This window comes from Arvicola amphibius, chromosome 10 (genome assembly GCF_903992535.2).
Source record: "Arvicola amphibius chromosome 10, mArvAmp1.2, whole genome shotgun sequence".
NCBI classification, from domain to species: domain Eukaryota; kingdom Metazoa; phylum Chordata; class Mammalia; order Rodentia; family Cricetidae; genus Arvicola; species Arvicola amphibius.
The window spans coordinates 31,240,553-31,263,946 of record NC_052056.1 but is presented as its reverse complement, the minus strand read 5'-3'; the positions used below and the strand labels follow the sequence as shown (position 1 = coordinate 31,263,946).

The 23,394-nt window shown below is 39.2% G+C and overlaps 2 protein-coding genes across 4 annotated transcripts in view; both read right to left on the bottom strand.

The window, feature by feature from the left end:
- Positions 1-6,455: 6,455 nt before the first annotated feature.
- C10H3orf38 (chromosome 10 C3orf38 homolog) lies at positions 6,456-12,451 on the bottom strand. Of its 2 annotated transcripts, none has more exons than XM_038346282.1 (3): positions 11,972-12,451; positions 10,321-10,559; positions 6,456-8,322 (listed from the first exon to the last, which is right to left on the bottom strand). In XM_038346282.1, exons 1-3 carry the CDS (start codon positions 12,096-12,098, stop codon positions 7,645-7,647), a joined length of 1,044 nt encoding a protein of 347 aa, XP_038202210.1. In that variant the 5' UTR covers positions 12,099-12,451; the 3' UTR covers positions 6,456-7,644. The 2 variants fall into 2 exon arrangements, with proteins under 2 accessions (XP_038202210.1, XP_038202209.1); XM_038346281.1 differs by having other exon boundaries at positions 6,456-8,325; positions 11,972-12,449.
- Positions 12,452-19,900: 7,449 nt separating this feature from the next.
- Znf654 (zinc finger protein 654) overlaps positions 19,901-23,394 on the bottom strand; it is a 71,886-nt gene continuing 68,392 nt past the window's right edge. For both annotated transcript variants that reach the window (XM_038345402.2, XM_038345403.2), the window contains one exon: positions 19,901-22,869. In XM_038345402.2, coding sequence (XP_038201330.1) covers positions 22,862-22,869 — 8 coding nt within the window. In that variant the 3' untranslated portion in view covers positions 19,901-22,861. The remainder of the gene's footprint in view (positions 22,870-23,394) is intronic.

Below are 23,394 nucleotides of genomic sequence, written 5' to 3'. Positions count from 1 at the left end.
CCTCAGTCACATGAGGGAAGCGAGAACTCTAATGTTGAGTCACATCTAGCCTCAGCTATTTTCTTGCTGACAAAACATTTCCAATTGTTTCTGCTTTCCCTCATATTTGAACTGTGTACGCTTCTAGCAAGTACCTTATGATTTACTAAAATTCTATAATATGCTTCTAACTTTTGTTGCATCTACCTGGCATGGTGAACCAAGTATTATCTAACACAGGAAATAATTATCTAATAATTATCACTTACCAAAGAAGTCAATGTGCTTAAACAAAACGTTACTGGAAGATGGGGAAGAATGATGTCAAATGTTGTCATCTAGACGTGACATGGCCAGTCTGCTCATGAACTCACTGCAGCTATGGCTGCCTGCACAAAATCAAGCCAATGAGATCAGCCAACATTCCAACAAACACCCCTAGCTGGACTATGACTTACAAAAAGGGGAGGTAGTGCCGGGCGGTGGTGGCGCACGCCTTTAATCCCAGCACTCGGGAGGCAGAGGCAGGCAGATCTCTGAGTTCGAGGCCAGCCTGGTCTATAAGAGCTAGTTCCAGAACAGGCTCTAGAAACTACAGGGAAACCCTGTCTCGAAAAAAAAAAAAGGGGGAGGTAGGGGACATGGTGGGGGAAGGATATATATTGGGATTGCCTGGGGGGAGGCATAGGAGAAGAGCTTAGGGGAGGAGAGTTGGGGTGGACATCATCAAGATTATTTGCTTACATGTATGAAATTGCCAAAAAAGATTAAAGAAAACAAAATGATAATATGAATTTCTGGTGACATAATATAGCCATTTGACATGCTTTATACTTTGGATCAATAATAAAAGAATTTCAGGCCCTAATCATTTCAGATGGTAATCAATGTCCTCCTTTGCTTCAGCTGACTGAAAACACTGTACTTAGGATCTCTGGCATGGCACACACACAGTTTTTCTGAATCACACAAATCTTCCCACCACTTACAGTATGGCACTTACAGGAATGAGTTACACAATGCAATGCTCCCAGCGTATATATGAATCTAGAGCAGTGGAACTGAGACACTTCCGTGTATTGCTTTCACACATCAAAAGATTCTTGGTCAAACCAACAGAAGTAGAGAATTTCCTGCTTCTGTTTTGCATTTGATTTCTGTCAAACCACTTTGCACTTTTCTTGATTAAAAACACAGAAATATAAGCATATGCAAAAGCATGAAAAAGAGTTCAGCAAAACACGTTCAGCATTTACAATGATTAGAGAACATTACATATATTTTTATAGACTTAACACATTTTTCTTTTTTTGGTTCTAGTATAAAACTTTTCATATTTTCTGGGTATTAGCCACTGCAAATAAAAATTCAAACACTGGTTGGGCACACACCTTTAGTCCCAGATTGGGATGTAGAGGTATGTAGACCTGTGAGTTGAGGCCCCAGGCCAGCCTGGTCTACAGAGCAAGTTCCAGGACAGCCAGAGCTACACAGGGAAAGCCTGTCCTGGAAAATAACAACAAAACAAACAAAAAAAAGCCCAAATCAAAATAACAACAACAAAAGAATACTAATCACATTTAAGAGTATACATGATTTTATAAGATCTATTTTTATTTTTTACCTGTGTGAGTTTTGCCTACATATATGTATACCATGTACATAGGCCAGAAGATGGTATCAGAACCCCTGGAACTGTAGTTCCATATGTTTGTGAGCTGCCATGTGAGTGCAGGGATTGAATACAGGTCCTATGCAGCAAAAGGTGATGTTCTCCCGCCTCTGCACATATGTGCTTCAAGAACCAATTCTGTTTTCTATAAATATAACTTGTGAGGAAGGAAGATGGGTATTATGTTATATAACTTATTTTTTTAATTTTTTTCAAGACAGGGTCTCAATATGTAGTTCTGGCTGTCCTGTAACTCACCATGTAGACCAGGCTAGCCTCAAACTCAGAGATCCATCCACCTGCCTCTGTCTCCTGAATACTAGGATTAAAGATGTGTACCATTACACCCAATTCAGTTATTGAAATTATTAAAGTTCTAAACTGTAAAGTTTTATGGAAATCCTTTTCATTGAAAATTTGAAAAATATTAATTATATACAAAATCTGTGAACTACATATAAATGGGTTGTGAAGCGTTCTGTGCATTTGTTCCTGTGGAATTTCCAAACTAACAGACCAGAGGATCACTATTCCTCCAGCAGCACTGAAGGAGTCCTTGGCTAGGACTCAACCCAGTTTCAGATAAGTATAAAATATAGTTTAGGTAGTAAGAGCATCAAGGAGGCATCACAAGAAGCACTCTGTGGTAACATAAACTATTAATATAGCAAAAATTACCTTCCATAAGAAATTAGAAGAAAGCTTACATCTACCAAGTGCTCAACAACCTATCAAATTAAATCAAAAGGTTTAAGAACAAAGACTGGTGTGTTAAGATCAATGTTTTTTTCTTTCTTTGTATTTCCTTATTGAGACACAGTCTCTGTATATAGCCCTGGCTGTCCTGGGACTCACTATCCAGATGAGCTATATTGAAACTCACAGAGATCCAACAGCCTGTGCTTCCCAAGTGCTGGGGTTGAAGGCATGCACCATCACACTTAGCTGCCGATATTTTTCTTTTTCTTAAACTCTTGTCTGTTATAAACTTCTTCTTTAAAAGTATGGCATATGCTACAATAAAACTCTGAATTCCTCCTATCAAATATTTTCAGGCTTTTCCCATCTATATACAGAAATAAATTACTACCCACACATATACTTAAAAATGTATACCTGAGTTTTTGTTTGAAGAATGAATTGTGTTTTCAATGAGCAGTATTTGTGAGAAAGTGAGGGAACTGAATTTCCACACCTATGCGGTCACAGTACCATGCAGTGTCAAAAGCATGGGAAAGAGAAGCCGTTTCACCCTATCTTCCCATGAGAAAAAGTTCCAGAGTTTAAATAAACTACTTCAAACCAAGGGTCCAGTGAGATGGCTCTGCAGCTGTAGGTGCTTATTGTGCAGCCTTGACAACCTGATTCCAATCCCTAGAACCCAAGACAGAAGGAGAGAACCAAGAAGTCTCAACTCTCAATTCTCGCGTTTTCCGTAACCCCACACATACTGTGTCATGTGCATGCACATGCACGAATACACACACACAATGAATTCACATACTTGTCACACACTAATAATAAAAAACAAACAAAATATTTCAAGATAAGGTAGTATATTGAAAATGACAAAAAAATGAATATTTGCTTTGTAGTTTAAAACCAAAACTAAAAAATGGCCAAATAATGACCTCCATAACCTTAAAATGAAATGAAAATTTGAATGCTATTTACATATTGAAGCTTCAATTTCTTAAGCCTTTTATAAAAGTGCAATTATGACCTTAACTATTCTAGCAATCAGGAGTATTGTTCCTTGGCTCCAGTGGCATGCATGTGCAACGTCATCACTGAGAAGAAACAGACTGGAAGACAAGGAGGCTGGCCTAGAACATGTGAAGATTATTCTCAAAATAAACTAAGCAATTAATAAATTAAGTATAGTTCACTGGATAACTTTACCATTACCCATTTAGCATATATAAATACATGTACACACACACACTAGGCCCTGTCTTGAATGGACAGGGCAAGTCTGGAAATGCATTAGAGTCTGAATAAAACATAGTACTAAATTACTTACTTCTAATTTTAACAAGTATCTGTTGTAAAAAGCACTATGGTATAAACCATGTAAAACTCAGCTACCCCAGAGGTTGAGGCAAGGTGGTCAGCCTCCAACCATCTCAAAATAAATTTTGAAAGGGAGGTAGGTGCAGGGGGAGCTCAGTGGAGATATGTTTACCTAGTGTCCCTGAGACTCTGGGTTCAATCACCACTTCCAGGAATTCAAAAAACAAAAAACTGTTAAAACACTAGTCTCTGTACAAATAACAGAAACAGAATGTAAAAGAAACAACTGTAATCCCAACTTAATATCCTGTAGAAAGGATATTGGAAAAATTTACAACAAATAAAAAAATTGCTCATACTAAGCCAAAAAAGACATGCTGATGAAAGCCATTAGAGGATCTCCATGGAAGAGAGAAAATGCATCTAAGCCAAGTACTCAAAGACAAAAATGAAACAGCCATGCAAAACACTTGAGTGTTTCCATGTACCCATAACTCCTAAAACAAGTTTAAGAAATCCTTACAGAGAAAAACAGGAGCTGGAAAGGTGGTTCAGCAGCTAAAGGCACAAGCAGAGAACTCGTTTTCACAAGCTGCCTAATCTCTCTGCATGCCAACCATGCTGCACAAACACGCATACACAAACATAAAATGCACAAATACATGAATGCTGTAGAATAGTGTTATTCTTATGTGTTAAATTGGCTTACGTTATGAAATATTTGTTTAATGTTGCAAAGATGTGTTGCATTCTTTTATGTTGCATTTGTTTAACTCTGTGAAGCTGTGTTACTTTGCCTGTTAAAACACCTTATTGGTCTAATAAAGAGCTGAACAGCCAATTACAAGGCAGGAGAAAGGACAGGTGGGGTTGGTAGTCAGAGAGAATAAAAGAGGAGGTGAAATCTGTAAAGATAGCAAGGAAGAGATCAAGGAATGAAAAAGGAAGGGGTGAGCCACCCAGTCAGACACAGAATAAAAAGAAAAGATATATGGAAATAGAAAAAGGGAAAAGTCTAGAGACAAAAAATAGACAGGATAATTTAAATTAAGAAAAGCTGGGAAAAAAAATATAAGCCAAGCTAAGGCCAGGCATTCATAAGAAAGAATAAGACTCTGTGTGTACTTATTTGGGAGCTGGGTGGGCCCTTGAAGAGTAAAAATAACCAACACATGAAAAACATTCTTTAAAATATAAAGGCATCTTTGCCTTCGAAAGAAGACAATAAGCAAATGGCAATGTTCATTCTGAGGATGACTAGTCAAAAAGGGTTAGATATTAACCTTCTATACGCAATATAAAGATGCAATAGTTACCTTACAGCTCTTGTCTTTGAATGTCTGAGTTTATATCCAGATCTTAGTCAGGAGCAGGGGCACATACCTTTAATACCAGGACTCAGGAGGCGATCTCTTAAGATGAGGCTAGCTAGCACAGTCTGCACAGCGAATTTCAGGATAGTCAGGGCCAAACAGACCATGACTCAAAGAAAAAAAAATCTAGGTTATAAGATCATCTATTGCTACTACAATAATGGCAGTCAGCCAGAGTAAATTAATACATTCAGTGTACACAGGAAGGTAAACTGTCATATAATTAGTACTCTGAATTTATCTAATGCTTATCTTGTACAAGAAACTGTGGGAAGAAGTTTGATTGCAAAGTTAAACGGCTCTAGCAACGTACAACTTAGGGAGACAAAAGCAACTTAATGTAAGACTATGAATTATGTAAGAGTAATCAGTAAAAGAGATGACGATAAGAACCAGAGGAGAGTGTACAAATTTATAAACTAAATGCTTCAGCAATAACCTTCCTCAGTAATTTTTCCTTGGGGAGGGGTGCCTCATGCATCCCAGGCTGGCATCAAACTCCTATATAGACCAAGATGACTGTGAGCAGTCTGGTCTTAGTACTGCCTCTCTGGTGCTGACACTAAAGGTGGACACAGCCATACCAGGTTAATGCTTGGTGGCGATCACCCAAGGCCTCCTGCATGCGAGGCAAGAACTCATTCAACTGCTGCCATGGTGGTGGGCCAAGGAAGTCAATGTTTGCACTTTCTTTTGGTTCCAAGCTTCTTCAACAAATTTCAGTTCTTCTAGATTTCTTTCTCTGGACATTTTCTTCATATTAGCTCCCTATATATTTGTTACACTGTCTCAGTCACTAATATTCCACCAACCCGAATACAACTCTCTTAAATCTGAATAAGGAGGTCTACGTTTTTGCACATCTACATATTAAATCAACGTGACCAAAAAATATTGGGGTGGAAAACCAAACTTGGAGCCTCCCCACCTAGTGTTTTGCTCATTTATCTCTTCCCTGCAATATAAGGATCTACTTTGAGCCCAGATACAGAGATAACCCCCAAAAAGCAGTCAATCCTCTCAATCAAGAATACATCAATTTTTTTAAGTTGACTTAAAACTGTAGAAATATGAGCCTTTCTTAGTGTTTTTATACATTCAAAGGTTCAATAGTAAAGATAAGTGAAGATTTCCACAGTACTGACACAAATAGAACAAGGATAGTTTTTCATCTCATGCTTTTCTCAGGATATTTAACTTGATCCTTAAAACCTAAATGAATATAAAAATCAAACTAAGTTTTCAAACCCGAGGAGAGGCAGAGTGACCTAGTTGCCTTACCTTGTGAACACACGGTAACTGTTCTGTAGGCTGCTGTTTCTTTATAATATGCTGACAATATACATATAGGAAAAGCAGCTTTGTGGTGTTAAACTGCCTACAGCTCTCCTTAGGAACTATGGGCTGGAACCAAACCGTTTACTATTCTAAAACAGACAAAAAGGATTTCCCATCTTTATTAACTTATGTTACAACACACTGATTTGTACTCTTCAGAGACATGCCACTAAAACAAAAGGGAGGTGTGAATGAATGCTTACCTCTTACTTCCAATATTCATAACCAATCACCCTAAATTATCAGAGTGCAATATAAAAATTAACAAGTATAATAAACCATTACATTTTCCAGATACTTTTCCAAATAGTAATTTAAAAACTAAAATTTTTAACCAAATCCAGGATCAGCAAATAGTTACTAGGTGATGAGAAATTTAAACTCTAACCCGGCAAATCAACTTTGGATCTCAAATCTAGTAACACAGAGGTGCAAACCTTTGTTAGGCTATATGTATGCATATTTCCACAGCCATGTAGTAAGTTCTAAAGGGGCTCTGTTTCTATTTTGAGGAGAATCACCCTCTGCCACATTCAGTCAGGAAGAACAGTAATTTGATTCCTAGGAATGGTGCATACCTTTAAATGTTCAAAGCACAGTTTCCATCTTTAGGGTATCAGTCAATGTTCTAGAAAACTGTTGGCTAAAGCCTAAGTAGTAATAAGGTCTGAGTGGCAAACAACATCTACTGCCCAAAATAGTTGAGCAAAGTAGATTTTGAGATAATGTGGCTGGACTAGAACAGATAATTTGAAAGAGACGCTTCAAAAAGAAGTATAAGCTTTTCTTCCCAGGATAAATTATTGGACTCTTTGCACAAGTATATTATTCATATTTTATATAATTAGTAACACTTTTGAGTTTATACTAAGTATCTCTAAAATGTTACTTATTGGTTTGTTTTTATTTTTCAGATAGCACTTTAGTAAGACCCATTTGTAAGCTATCCAATAAGCCATGACTACTACTAATTGCTGCCACTTGGAGGTTCAGAGATTGTAAGTTTTCACTAAATAAATGAAAATAATACCTATGGTTTCTAAGGCACACCGTTATCTACATCTCAAGTAGGATTTATTTGATGGACTGCAATAAGTTCTCAGAACATTTGCTGTAACTCGGGTAGAAATAGCAAATATTCGCATTAGTCTGGAGTCCAGAAAGGTATTTCAGCTAAAAAACATCAATCCTCACGTCGGCAATCACTTAGAGACGATCAGCGTTGTGCTGGGAAGAGTTTCTGCAGCGACTTCCAGCTGTGCACAGTGCTCAGTGCTTCAGAGGGTTAGGCAAATTCAGTTCCCTTTTGTTCAACAACGCCTCATCTCCACTACCTAAAACCTGGTCTCCAGTTCCACTATCCAATATCTGCTTTACATTAGGTCTTCCTTCAGTGCTATTACACAAGGTGACTACATTATAAAAGGCCTCCAGATCACTCTGTTCAAATGTAACAGCTGGTTTCAGTGATGTTCCGGGAGCAAGGGAACCTCCTCCAATAATTCTCAGGTTGATAAATTTGATTTTCCAAGTATTTTCCACAAAAGGGCTACGGATAAGTCCAAAAATTTGCTCGAATATGCCCAAACAAGTATTTCCTCTGTGGACAGTCCCTGCAACTCCGACCATAACTAATCCATGAGGAGAAGAAGCACATTTTAGTCCTTGAGAATCGAGGTTGGGACTTAGAAAAAGAAATTCCTCTTTCACTAAAGACAGTAAACGAAGGCTCACGATTTCTGCTCCATGGTAGTCTATCACATTTTGTTCTGAGGTGCTATAATAAAACCTAAGCTTGACATCATGCCAGAAGTGCTGCGGGCCCCATTCGTCCTGAGGTGGTCCCATAAAAGGATTCTGAGAATTAAGAAGTTCAAAGAACCAGTGACAGAATTCTTCTCCTAAGCGACGAAAATCAATCTTTTCAGTTTTTTTATCTTCTTTTGCCTGCTGGTTTAGACAAACACAGTGAAGTGTAAGTTTCCCTCTCACAGCCAAGTCTCTACAAACCTAACTACGTGTCACGCACACTGGCTAGGGCAGAGGGAGCTGGGTGAAAGAAGCACAAGTGGAGTAAAGGTGTCCCTCTCACAGTCGTCTCTACAAACCCGTTTCCTAACTAATGAACACATACCAGTTAGAGCGAAGGGAACTGAACCATATCATACACAGAAAAATTTCTTTCAAAAAGGAAGAAAATATTTTAAATTTAAATTTTAGCTCAGTAAAATTTAACAAGGCCACTGCTGGGTTCAGTGGCACATAGCTAAGATGCCAGCTACTCAGGAAGCTGAGGTAGAAGGATGGCTTGAATACAGGAGTCCAACCATTCCCAGGATTCTCTCATTCATTCATTCTCTCCCTCTCCTTTCCCCTCCTCACCTCCTCTCATTTCCTTATCTCCCATATGTTGGGGATCAAACCTGACAGATACCCTCGATCTTTTGTATTTCCCCTTCCTCTAAGAAAGGGAGGGTCTTACTCTGTCCAACATTGATCAAGTCTCCCTCCTGCATGTGACAGTCCTCCTAGTCTCATATCCTGTCTCCTCAAAACCAATTATAACACAGTAAGATACGAATGTCATATGCGGTTTCCATGATTTGGTCTTAGAAAGTTTTAAAAAATCAAAAATGAACAAAACCCTTTAAAATATCAATGTCAGCATGAACAGTCAATGATAATTATTTGTGTATAATTTTCCCTTGACTGTACACATCTCTCAAAATTTAAAACAAATTGCTTCAAATGGACCCTTTATTGACTAAACTAAACATCAATAAAGGTGATTATGAAAATAAGACATTGCAATAATTATCAAAACTCATGAGGAATTTGCATTTTTCTAACTATTGAAAAGTAAGCTCTTGATCTTTTTTTTTTTTTTTTTGGTTTTTCGAGACAGGGTTTCTCTGTAGCTTTTTTAGAGCCTGTCCTGGAACTAGCTCTTGTAGACCAGGCTGGCCTCGAACTCACAGAGATCCGCCTACCTCTGCCTCCCGAGTGCTGGGATTAAAGGCGTGCGCCACCACCGCCCGGCCACAATGTTTTTTTTTTAAAAAAAAAAATTCTCCTCTACCATCTTTAAAGAGATATTTCTAAAGGTGATAGAAATTGTTAATTTTCCATGACTGGAATTAATACTATTATTTTTTTAATTAAAAGTGATTACTATAAAAACATGCTATATAAACGACTTCATACATCTATGTATTCCAGAACATAGTACTCACCAAGAATAAGATATTATGTCTTATTCTATACTATATGAAGTATCTGCTATTCAATATATTTAATAAAGAATATGATATTTAAGTACATTTTCCAAGTCTTCACAATAAGCTTGATAACACATTGATAAGCTTGATAAGCATTTCTTTTTTCTCTTTTCTGTATATTAAGCAAACAAGACCTTAACACATCCTTTCCTAAGCCGTACTATGAAAGTATAGTAACTACCCAGAGTTCAATCTATCAACATTAAGCACTCAGTATCTAACGCACACACAAACTAGAGCAGCCAGGATCAACTGAAGAAAAGTGGAAATCATTTTTTGACGCTTCCTAAATAAAATTTTGACATGACTACCAAAGGCAATCTTACAAAATGACAAAGGAAATTGATGATTAGCTTTCCTTTAAAGTACAAAAAGCATGAGAAATAGAGCTAAATGAAATGATTCTTATGTTTCTAAACATACACTAGCTCTCATCTGTGAGAGGAGGACTATACTCCCCCACCCCCCACACCCAATTCAATAGATTCCATGCACACCCCATCTGAGAAGGATCTGGCATCTAAGTGGCTTCAGTGGTCTTAAAGAACATAAAGGAGGTAAAGACTAGATAACACAAGTACTAAGAACCACTCGCCTCAGTTCTATAATTATTTGCACAGTTTCATACACAACAGGGATTCAGAGCAGAAGTACAAATCTAGTGTACCTGTTGAAAGAGCTGGATATCCTCTGTCTTTGTAACTGGTTCTGCTGTCTCCTTCAGTTTCGGTGACTGTTTTTCCCAGTAACCTTTTGCATACTGAATAAGATTGTGTTTTTCAGTAGCTGGAGGTACAACCACCCCTTGTGTTGCCAAATACCTAAATATGACTTCTCGGTGGACTTTTTTGCGCCTCAGAAGTTCTTCTACGTTTTGGCTATAAACTAATATTGCATGAATAGCATCTAGAAAAAAATAACAGTAATTAATAGACAAACACAAGGCATTTTGTAAATTTGCCCAACATCAGCAAAAACTCTACTAAAAAATATTTAAGGTCTTGTGATACTTGCTACTGCGTAAGACAGCTATGGCTTTGAAAAGGGAGACGTGGCTTATCCATTTGTTTGCTTTTCAAATCGTTCACACTTTAAACCTCCTTTATCTTACTGGTGGTGGTGGTGGTGGTAATGGTGGCAAAGACTTTAGTCCCAGCACTAGGGAGACAGAGGCAGGCAGTTCTTTTAGTTCCAGGTTAGGCTGGTCTACAAAGCCAAGTCCAGGACAGTCAGGGCTATACAATGAAATCCTGCCCCCCAAAACCAAAATAAAAAAATAAGAGTTGCTTTAATAAAAATATTTGACCCCGAAAAGATTATTTCTATGACCCAAACACCTAAAATCTATGAACCTTGAAGAAGTGATTAAAATGACAATATCTGAGATGTCAAGGAATATTGTCAAACTCCTGATTCTACAGATAATCAAAGTTGGTAAGCGGCAGAATCTGGAAGTTGTTTTTAAATTTAAAAAGTTGTGCTGAAAACACAGGCTAAAATATATCTTTCAGACACACGACAGGTGCAAAACAGCAAAAATTAATTTAAAAAAAATGCACATATACCTTCCAAAGACCTGATTCCATGGAACACACATCTTTGAAGCCCCAAGTTCAAGCTTCCCTAATGCTATTCTCTTTTTCTACCCAGCTCTGGGTACTACTACATTTGATTGTTTCGGTTTGTTCTTTTTTTAAATTTTTTTGGGGGGGGAAGTATTGTTTTCCCTTTCTTTACAGCAACATACATATCAACAGTCTGTATTTAGTAAGGATATTTTTAATATTTTATAAATTCAACGTACATATATATCTTTTGTGTATTACATACAACTTTTTTTGATTAAAAAAAACTTGTGGCTCAACTTTATCTGTAGGACGAAGAGATTGAGCATTCCATGACATATATGGATTAAAGCCACCGGCCTTTTGTTGGCTCCAGCAGGTTATTTCCCTAAGAGACCCACAAGAGGTGTTTATGTTCTCCCTTTTCGGTGGAAAATAAACAGCCAGAGCAGCAACCGCTCATTCCCCGGATGATAGAAACTTAAAACAAAAACCGACTCTGGGGCTTTCTGGAACTCCTGACAAACGGCGGACTCGTATTCGGTTCATCGTGTCACCTAAACTGTACCCGGAGCAGCTCCACCGTGAGACGCGCCGGGTCCCCGGGACCGCACTCCGCCCGCTCCGGAAGCTGCAGAGCCGCGCAGCCACGGCCGGAGCGGAGTCCCGCGAGTTCGGGCCCCGGGCGGCCCAGCAGCGTCTCCGGCACGCCCGTCCCCTCCGTCGGAGGCTGCCGCCCGCCGGCGCGCCTACCTTGGCGGTCCACAGGCTGCACCAGGCGGTTGGTGACGGTGTCGCACAGGGCCATGATCTCGTCATTGTCCAGCAGGCCGAGCAGGTTCCGGCAGCCCTCCGTCTCTAGGTGGCTGAGCCCCGACATCTCGCCCCCGGAGAAGGGGGCAGAGGGCGACGCCACTAACGTCGCCCTCTCGGCCCGCGGGCCAGCCGGCGCCTTGGCAACACACACCGGAAGTGCCTTTCCAGTCGCTGTCGCCGGAACCGTAACGGATATTCCAGTCCCCCCAACCCTCGGGTGGGGGGGAGCGGAAATGCTTCCTCAGAAAGTCCGCGAGAAAACGCTAGGAATCCCAACTTATGGTTCCGGGCTGTCTGGGAGTAGCGTTCGACCGATCGCGCTTAAAAGAGGCATTGTGACCATTCACCTTCCACTCGAGGGTTGGTTAGAAACGAACCTTTAAAGTCACCAGCACCGACTCTTCCGGAAGCGCGACTTAAAGTGCAGCTCATGCGCGGGCGGCTGCGTGGGGCGGATAGCGCAAGCGCGCTCCCGTCATACCGCGGGTCTTGCAGGTGAACTCGCTCCTCCCTTCTTTCCCTCCTGTCGCCCGGGAGCATTTGAATGTCTGTCGTGTGTGGCCGATTTTGAGTTAGGTGAGCCTCGGTATTCTTAGCTCCACAAGTGAAAATACACCTTTAAACACTATGCTTGGAAGATGTTTACGAAGAATTATAACTTACTTATCCGTGAAACCACGCTTTCCCACCTTGTGGATGGCTTTATAATCGAAACCCATGGAGGAGGTAGTGGAACCTGAGTTTGCAGATGATTGATCACAGGTACAACTGAAACAACCTGAGGCTTCAGATTTGTATCTAAGGTGCAGCTGAAGGGGCGAGGTGCCACACCGTATTGGGACTGTGCCTCTAGCTGCATATCCTGACGCCTTTAGATTTGAATTAATAGCTGGCATTTCCCACAGTAGTAATAGTTACTTGGTTGATGTGGGAGAAATATACACAGACAACATACCTCGGGCAGAAAATGATTTGTGTTGTGAGTATAAGCAGGAAAAACTGAATTTCAGTTAGACTTTTTCCTAAATACAAAATTATTAATATTTGGAGCAGGATAATTTGTTGTTGGAGAGGTTGAGTTCTGCATTGCAGGATGCTTAGTACCTTCCCTACATTTCCACAAGTAGTAGTATGTCCTTCTCTAGCTTGATGCACGTGACCATACCTCCAGAGTACCAAATGTTCCCCGAGAAAGAAAATCATCCCCAGGTGAACCACTGATTCACTTTCCCTAGGGGTTTCTGAACTAATGAAAAATACTTTCTGCATTACGCAAGACTAACCATTGTCCACTTCTGGGTTTTGAAATTTTGGGGTGCTGTTAGTAGTGTTATTCTTTTGGCCCTTTAAGGGGCAAGCCACGCCCACTCCCAGCGGACCCCCCCCCCCCGCCATCTTGGATTCCTCTCCCTGTCCTTTTCTGGTTCTCTGGGCTTGCGAACGGACCTCTCTGATGAGAAGCAGCAGCAGAGAGAGATTGGGAGAGTTAGGAGAGAGAGAGGAGAGAGAGAGTAGAGAAGAGCAGTAAGAAGAACCAGCTATTGAGAGCGCGAAGCGAAGCAAGATAGAGAGACTACGATAGCGAGGAGAGATGCGCTTATCTCTCTCTTCTCTTATCTCTCCTTCTATCTCTCTCTATCTCATCTCCTCCTCTCTCCTCTCTCCTCTCTCTCTCTCCTCTTTTACCCACCGCATGTCCATACCCGCCCGCTTGGGTGGCTCTCCCAAACCCACCAGGAGCTGTCTCTTCCCGCTTGCCACCTGGCGGGACCAGCTCGCCCAGGATGGGCCACTGCTCGTGCACCACCAGGGATCTTGGGCAACCGCTGGGGACCCGCTGGGCTCCCACTGCTCTGTGAGCTCGCCTCCTGCTCACATGGCCCCGGGGATCTTGCAGGGACCCACAGTCGTCTCTGCCTTGGGACTGGCTGCTCCCAGAGTCCACTGCCTGCCTACAGCTGCCGCCTGCGACTTTATAGCATTTTTTAAAAAACAACAAGTAGTAAAACTGAGTATTTCAAGTTTTCCTTGACTTTGAGTCAAGTTTTAATATCCATTTGTGGCTAGTGGCTACCGAATTGGATCATGCACATCTATCTACAGATTTGTAGGCCATTCCATAGACCTGTATCTTTTATGTTTGACCTCTGACTTCAATCCTTTTTGTTTTCTAAATCCATTCGTGCAGATAAGTCACAAGGGTTGCTTTCTTGGACTTCTGTTCCAGGTTTCTGCTTCAAAGCCTTTGTTCTCACTATGTTACCTGAGATGGCTTTCCCTTCAGATATCTCAACTGCTCATTTCCCCTACTATTTATTCAGGTTTCTGCTTCAAAACACTGCTAGGGAAGCCTCACTGCATTAGCCTATTCAAAGCACGATCATGTTTCCTTACCTACTTATGCTTCCTAACCATTTTGCATGTCTGCATGTCTCCAAAATGTTTATATAATTTAGTATACTATATTTTTTATTGCTCTCATTCCACCCCATCCCATTATAAGGTGAGCACTGTGAGGCAAGCAATTTTTGTTTCATTACTTTTACAAAGCCTGGCACATAATAGATGTTATTTTTAACAGCAATTTTTAATAAATAAATACACCATGAATCCTAGATGGTTTTAAGTGGGGATGAAATGATCCAGCTTGTTTCAAACAGGACGACTTTGAGTCATGGTATGAAGGGTAGGCTGAAGTGAGTGAAGAGGAAAGCAAGCCCATTTAGGAGGCTACTACTATTAGTCTGTGTGACAGAATATGGCAAGCTGAGGTAGAGTGGAACAGCCGATAGTCTTGGATAGCTGCAGGCTTTGGTTTGGGCCACCAGAGTTGCCATTTACTGAGAAAAAGAACATTTGGTAAAGTAGGTTTTAATGGAGAATATAAGAGGCAAGAGCTCAGACTTTCTAGAGCAAGTGATGATACCTAAAAAGGAGTAAATCAAAAAAAGAAGGTTGGAACAGAGAGAAGGTCCTGAATTAATTGTGATCAGTAGAATAGTATGAAGGCAGGTAGAATTTTCAATATGACTATAAGACCAGAGACAGAATAATAATCCTAACTAATTTAGCAAGAGCATAACAAGAAGGGTTTGGTGTCAGGGCCTTCAATTACTAAATTCTTGTAACCTTGCACCAATAGCTGTCCCATTTTACAGAAATATGAAGTCAGTTGGATACTTTTTAAATAGTTTATTAGTTATTTGAGCATTTTGTATTTTGACGACATTAACTCCCTTCCCGATACTTTCCCCAGATACACCCTTACTCCCCTACCTTGTGTCCTCATATTTTTGAGATGTGTCAAAATCAATTTGTGTTGCCAAGTATCCTTATACGTATGATCTTCAACTGGAACATGATCAACTTACCAGGGGCTAATTAAACTCTTAGAGAAAACTAACTTGCCCTCTCTGGGGGTTAACAATTGCTGTTCCTCAGCTAGAGCAGGACTGTGTGCCCAGCTTTCCTGTCCATGTTGTATTTGGCCTGGCTTGGCCTTGCACATGTCTTATGCATGTTTGGATTTCCTATTTGCTGCTGCCTGGCTGTGTCCAGAAGACAGTTTCCTTGTCTTCTACTGCCTCTGGCCCTTGCAGTCTTTCCTTCTCCTATTCTGAAGTGATCCCTGAGCCTTTGGTGGGAGAATACTGAGTGTGTGTGTGGCAGGGGCGGGGGGAGTACTGAGGATTCAGTTTCTTATTCTCTACACCTTGGCCAATTTGGTGTCTCTGTGTTATTAATCATTTACTATAGACGTAGAATCATCTCTGATGATAGTTGGGAGATGCATTAATCCATGGATATAATGATAAGTCATTTATTACCACTTACATTTCCAGAATAAAACTACCATTCTAGAATTTGAGCACAATAATCTTACTTATCTACATACCCTTTTAACTGTTTCTAGTAACTATGAACTGAATACTTTTTATAAGAGGTGAAAGACATATACATTGTAAAGAGACATCAGAGTATACTCAATATATTTTTTGAGAAGAAAATAAAATTTTCTCAGGGGTTAAGCCATTTCAGGTATCAGTTCTATACACTAAGTTGTGGGAGAGTTTTTGAGGAGTTAAGAGCAGTTTACCATATAGGGATATATGGTACACTGTGTTGTAAGAGTTCCCCGAAATTTGTGATAGATGTAATGGGTACTAGCTCATAGATAAGCACTAAGGAAACCAGGAATAGTAATCACACAGGCTTATCTCTTCAGTGGCAGGGATGTATACCTGTTTTTACCCCACCTGGAAGACTGGAAGTGGTTAATAACCTGGTGACCTTTGCTATCTGTAGGACTAGGCCTCACCCAAATCTCCCAAATGCTTATTTCAGATTCTTTCTCCCTAGACTTTTATCGTTAGCTATGTTTCTCAGTCAGTAGGACCCATCCTTATGGAAGATATCTCATGTACTTTATAGCCTGAGGACCTCTACACTATCTCAGAGACCACACCAGATCCTAGGCCAGTAAGCTAGAACCTACCTTCATGTACTTTGCAGACGAGTTTCACTGTTGTTATGAATTGTTTTATTATACACATTAGATTGAGATAATTCTTACCAGGAAACTTTTTTTTCCAAAATTAAACCATACTTAAATGTGTCTACAATAAACTGCATGGTGTCAGAGTCTAGAAGTTTGAACCAGCCTGGCTAAGTTGTGCTGAACCAAGTTTCCTTCTTAAATCTTGTGGTTTCTCTTTCTGCTAGTAGTAGAGCTTGAAGGGACCCTCTCCCCTCCACACATAATAGAAATAAATTGTTACTTAACCTAATATTTAACAAGCTTCCTCGTGATAACTGTTGTTCTGCTACAGGGACCACACTTTTAAGAATCATTAGAAGATATTAAACTGTCAACTATGTCCACTGGACTACAGCCTGTCCTTTAAATCGCTGATTCTCAGATAAGGTTGTCTCTGTTTGAACGTATGTTCATTCATGTTTGTAGGGACCATGGAGGACTAGAAAAATTTAATTATTCAATTGGGTAACCCTTCTAACTCTTAGGCATCTGACAGTGCTCACCCGTGAGTTATTAGAGGTGACACCTGGTGGGCACATGGTAAGACAGTAAAATGAGAAGCCGTTTTTCTTCTGTATGTAGCACTTCTCAATGAAACTTTTTTTTTTTTATGAAAATAACATTGACTGGCCATTTTAAAACGTGATATATAACCTGAACTTATGTCCTAGTTAAACACTGATTCTTCAAATTAATATGGATTTTTTTGCTGTTTGAATATAGCATGTTTGATTTGAGCATGTATACAAGTTCATACTAAGACATCATGAAGAACATTAATTATCAGATCATTAAATCATCCTTGACAGTATTAACTTTTGAAGGACTATGCTGGCTCCTGTGAGCTTGTTCCAGAACTCCTCCTCACTCCTACTTCTTGGCACATACCTTTTCTGCATGCTGCCTCTGCTTTTCTAACAAGACTGTAATATAGACAGAGTTGGTAGTGTGCTTTTTTGGCTTTCCCGCACCCAACCTTGGATTGAGTAAACTATGCTTATACATTATCTAGTGTTGAGTGTAATGGCAACACCAAAAGATGGAAAAACTATGAATGCAACTTAACTTGATTATAAGAGAACTTAGTACTATCTCCCCCAGATTCTTCCAGTTCCAGGAAAGGAAAATGGAAAGTTACCTAAGCAACAACTTGTTTAAATATCATAATTCATTGTTCTGAAAACAGATCACGTTTAGTCCAAGATCATATGTCCTTCAGTCAGAAAATTCTGCACTTCAGTGCTAGAATATTTCATGAAGATTTTCATGTGTCAAACTATTGTTTGTAATGTATGCAAATCCCTTTAACTTATCTATTCATTTACAGTGCTACCTCATTACTTTAAAAGATTTTCTACTTATACACCATTTTCCAAATTTTTAAGTTATAGCTAATTGGACAGGGTTATTTTTGGATTTTTGTTGTTTTGTTTTTGTTCCTTAACTAAAAGAGGAGCCCTTATGTTCAAGATCACTTTTGGAATCAAGTAACTTTCATGATTTTTTAAAAAAATATTCGCATTAAAACCAGGGCCTCAAGCATGCCAAACATGCTTTCCACTGCTGAATCATACCCCTAATCCTTTTTAAAATAAGGATGAAAATCCTGAGCATGACAGGGAATAAGGTGTATCCCAGGGAATAAGCTGTACCCTGACAACCAGTGACTCCATCATTTAAGTTACAGGAAGCACTTCTAATGACATACGCATTAGAGTACTACTCAGTGGTAAAAAATAATGACGTCTTGAATTTTGCATACAAATGGATGGAAATAGAAAACACTATCCTGAGTGAGATAACCCAGACCCAAAAAGATGAATATGGTATGTACTCACTCATTAGTAGACTCTTGCCATAAACCAATAGTTCACAAGCCTAGAGAAGCCAAATAACAAGGTGAACCCAAAGAAAAACATATATAGATCCTCCTAGAAATCGAAAGCAGACAAGAACTCCAGGCAAAAGTTGTGAGCATGGGAGTGGGGGCAGGGGTGGAGGTGAGGTTGGGGAAAGGAGAAAGGGGGAGAGGGAAGGGAGAAGGGAAGGACTGGCAAGAGCTTGGGGGAGTGGGAGGGTGGAGATGAAGGAAGGGTGGATATAGGAGCAGGGAAGAAGATATCTACATTAAGGGAATTATTTCAGGGTTTGCAAGAGACTTGGCTCTAAAGGGGATCCCAGGTGTCCACGGGGATGTCCCCACCTAGGTCCTTGGACAGCAGAGGAGAGGTTGCCTGAACTGGCCTTGCCCCACTATCACACTGATGATTATCTCGAATATCACCATAGAATCTTCGTCTGGCTACGGATGGAGATAGAGACAGAGACCCTCATCAGAGCAACGGACTGGGCTCCCAAGGTCCACTTGAAGGGCAGAAGGAGGGACTGGGCTCCCAAGGTCCACTTGAAGGGCAGAAGGAGGGAGAAGACGAGCTAGGAAGTCAGGACCACGAAGGGTTGGTCCACCAACTGAGGCAGTGTGCCTATTCTAATGGGAGCTCACCAAATCCAGCTGGACCGGGTCTAAAAGAGCTTGTGATCAAACCGGACTCTGATTGTGGCTGACAATGGGGGCTGAGAAGTCATTGATAAAGGCAGTGGGACTTATTTTTACGCCATGTTCTGGCTTTTTGGGACCCTAGTCTATATGTATGCACAGCTCCCTAGGCCTGGATGTAGGGGGGAGGACCTTGGACTTCCCACAGGGCAGCGGTTCCCTGCCCTCTCAAACAGGGAGAGGGAGGGTGGAGGGTGGGTGGGGGACAGGGAAGGGATTGGGAGGAGGGAAGGAAGTGTAAATATTTGAATGGAAAAATAAAAAGTTGGCATATGACATGGCCTGGCATCTGTTGAGCATTGATACTTCATTTTGCCCCAAGTCTGCAGTCTTTAGTTATCCTTTACTAAATTCTACTGAAGTAACTTCAATAGTCATCATTTTATGTGTGTGATGTTGGGTGTGTGTGAATATGTGTATGTGTATGTATGCCTGGTGCCCATGGAAGACAGAAAAGGGTTTTAAACCCCTGGAACTGTTGGGAGCTGTCATGTGATGCTATGAACTGACCCAGGTCCTTTAGAGAGCAGTAAGCACTCTAAACCTCTGAACCACCTTTTCAGCTCCCTCTATGAACTGTTACCCCCATCCAGACTTAAAATAGGAACAAAACCCTACTTCCATCATTTTCTATGAGATTTCAAAAAAATTTCAGTAACCTGAATGTGATACATTAACTGAAAAATTTCACTTTTAGGAGACATAAAAATTTCTTTCATATAGGCTGAATTCTTCTTGAAATCAGTGTACTACATAAAACTGAACACTTGCATTATCAACAAGGACAATGTTTTATTGAACAAATCTATGTACAATACAAAAGGTTTCTTGAAATGAGACACTATTGTCGATTTATTGCAGTTCAATGGCTCAGTTTTAATTTGTACTTTTATAAAATGCAAAGTAAAATAATTTAATATTCAACAAGGAAGCACAAATTTCCCTTCTTGCTGAATCTGTAATATCTTTTACATAATAACAATTCCAAAATGCATATGCAGCATTTGCTCATTCTGAAAAGGTGTTTGACAGTACCAAATAAATTAAAAAATAAACACTATCATCCCTTTTAGGCTTTTCATTCATACAACATTAAACCAAACATGGAATTACAGCTAAACGTTCAGTGTGATTTGAAAAGAATCACAAGATCAATGATATAAATTATGTATTCATTATATATTGGTGGTTTTAAAAAAATGAATATGGCTAGTGCCCAAAGTACCAGTGTCCTTGTCCATGGAGACCCCCTCCTGTGCGTTTTCTGTGTCTAGCAGCAAGGATTCAGGTATGCACTTTTCCTGACCTCACTGACACATAGAAGAATTTTAAAACAAAGATTTGAAACTTGGTCCATGTATCCTCAACACAAAAGTAGAAAAAAAAAGAAAGGAGATTGAAAAGAGTGTAAGACAAAAGATCCCCCCCCCCCCCAAAAAAAAGAGTGTAAGACAAAAGATCCCAAACCAGATCTGCTGGAAGTTCACACAAAAGCAAAGTGTTTTGGAGTAAAATCATAAAATGCACACATTCTTTCAAGAGGTAAAAGTGAGAAGTATATAAAGAGGTAAGGAGAATGTGGTCAACCAGAATGTTACATGACATTTTGATTTGATTAAATAGGAACCATTTTTATCTATATGAAAAAATTTCTCCTAGCAACACAAGAGAAAACCTTCAAATTAAGCTTAAAGTCAAAATAGCAGGTGGAATTTGTTTAAGACATCTTCACACAAACTTCAGAATTCATGAAAATAACATTTGATGTATTTATATTTATCAGTGGTTACAGTTTGTAAAAAGTAAAGAAATGGAAAAATGTTATTAAGTGGAAAATGTACAAAGCAGAAATTATGTTTCCAAAAAAACTTCATTGTGCAAATGAACCAGTTTCCAAACAATTTTTATTACAAGATATACTTTTAAGATGAACTAAAAGTCAATTATTACATTTTTTAGTGTCAGGAAATGTGGAAAACAGTTTGAGTTGAATTTAATGGATTTAGAACTTTTGAGTTGTACTTATCTATTTTCTGCATGTAAATTCCACAGCCTAATGTAGGCTATATAACAAAACTAAAACAAACTTAAATCTGATTGGAATGGACTAACGACCATCATTGCATAGTTGCAAATGCCCATGGTAAATAATAAAATACAGAACTTAAAAAAAATCCTCTGGTATAGCATTCCTGAAAAAAAATTTTTTTAACATCTGGATGCCACCCTAAAAGTAATGTCTCATTTTTATAACTTCATTCAAGTAGCCATAATGTTCCTAAAATCTGTAATATGTGTGATGAGATTGTCTGATTTACATAAAACCATGCTGGAATAACTGGAACACACTCAGTTGTCAGTGATATAGTGTATCTAAAGAATTCACCTGTTTGTAGTCTCTTTATCGCACTTCTGAGTAATATAGGAGTAGGTAGATAGGTGTAAAATATCTAGAGGATTTTTTAACCTGTAAAACATTTGTTTTAATAATTTAATAAGTTAAAATCTTTCTTAGGAAAATTAATGGTCACCAAAGACAATAATGCATTAATATATCTTATGTGTTCCTGTTGTGCAAATTTTGGTGTAAATACTTTCTTAAGTACAAAAATTATTTTGCAGGCCAAATTCATCACTGTTGAAGAAAGTACATTAGTATGGCTTACTTTGGAATTAATTCTCCTAACTCAACAAAGTAAACTTTTTATCTGATTCTTAATAGACATACTTTTAAGCCAATTATTTTCATAGGATCATACTTAGATAACTCACACTAATGTCTAAAGGACTTTACTATGAATCATCAAGCAATGTCCTAATACTATGTACAGATAGAAATAGCCCAGTGTGCTTTTACCATTATTCACATTGAAGAATTTTCAATTCAGTGTTTTCCTTCAATTGTCTACCATGCGATGGACTTAGATTCTTCTTGCATCCTCCCAAAGAAACTGATACTTTTCTTACTTTTCTACTTAACACTGCTGCATTTTAAATATAACGAACTGACTTTACAGAAGTGGTATGCTGAATGTTCTTATCAAGAGCTTAGCCAAGCACTGTTTTTGTTTGGATTTTTATTTTTCAATGGTGGCATGCCATTCACTCAACTCTGACCTGCCTACTTAGTCATCTGAAAACAAGTTACAATCTTTAGTAGATAGCATGGTGATAAATCAAGCTTAATTTCTATGTATCAGCTTCTAAATTATATCACAAACTAAAGAGCAATGAATGGTTCTTTAAAATATGTTTGACCAGAGGGAAGACATAATGAATATGCATGACAAGAAAAAAAATCAAATCCCATTTTCAGAATGTTTTACATTGTTTATTGTAAACCAGCTCCCCCTCCACCTTATTATAATTAATCAACTTTTTCCTTTCTTCAGTAAGGCCATAGCTGGTTTATATTTCTGACTAGTTACCCAAATGTGTTTTCACATAAGCAAAATTGAACATGCTGCTATCAATCACCATAAACTTTTAAAAAGTGGTTTCATGGATAACTGGTACTTTGGGAGTTTTATAACCCTTTTGGAGTCTTAGCCGGCACATCTCCTCTGCAAGTTCATTCCAGAAAATGTGCTTTGTCTTTTCTTTAGTAATCCGAGACCACTCTAAAATTAAGGCCATCAGGGAAATAGCAAACTGGATGATGCATTTTCTTGTAGTGTTTTTTGTTTGTTTGTTTTACACTACAGCACGATCAAAAGATCTTTCTGAGACATTATCAGGCACCTGTAAAATAAAATATGTGTTAATGCAAGTTTTATGGATTATAGTAGAAAAGCAAGGCTTATATTTTTGGTATCCATGTGTGCATGTGTTTTGTGGTGTACATGTATGTGTATGCATGTCTGTGTGTGAGCACATGTGTACAGGTACATGTGGAGACTGGAGGCTGATGTTGGGTTATCTTTCTTGATCATTTTCTACCTTATTTAAGCATGTTCTCTCACTGGAATCCAAAGCTCGCAGATTCTGCTAGTCTAGCTAGCCAGCTTGCTTGGTGATCTTAGCTGAGCCTCCTACATGTTAGAATTAGAGGCAAGGCACTAGGCCAGCCCAGCATTTACATGGGAGCTAGCAATCTGAAGTCTAGTCCTCAGCACTGCACATGAAATATTTTATCTGCTGAGCCATCTCCCAGGCTCTTATATTTTTGACACCAATTTAATTTCACTTGCTTCCTATTCTACCTTGCTGATGAAATTTACTATCTCTATTATATGAAACTTGAAATGAAGAAAAGCCACTGGTAGT

Coding starts and splice junctions, on each gene's coding strand:
- C10H3orf38 (XM_038346281.1), bottom strand. CDS start 12,098: ATGTCGGGGCTCAGCCACCTAGAGACGGAGGGCTGCCGGAACCTGCTC. Junction 10,560..11,971: donor GCAGCCTGTGGACCGCCAAG/GTAGGCGCGCCG, acceptor ATTTTTTTCTAG/ATGCTATTCATGCAATATTA. Junction 8,326..10,320: donor ATATCCAGCTCTTTCAACAG/GTACACTAGATT, acceptor TGTCTAAACCAG/CAGGCAAAAGAAGATAAAAA.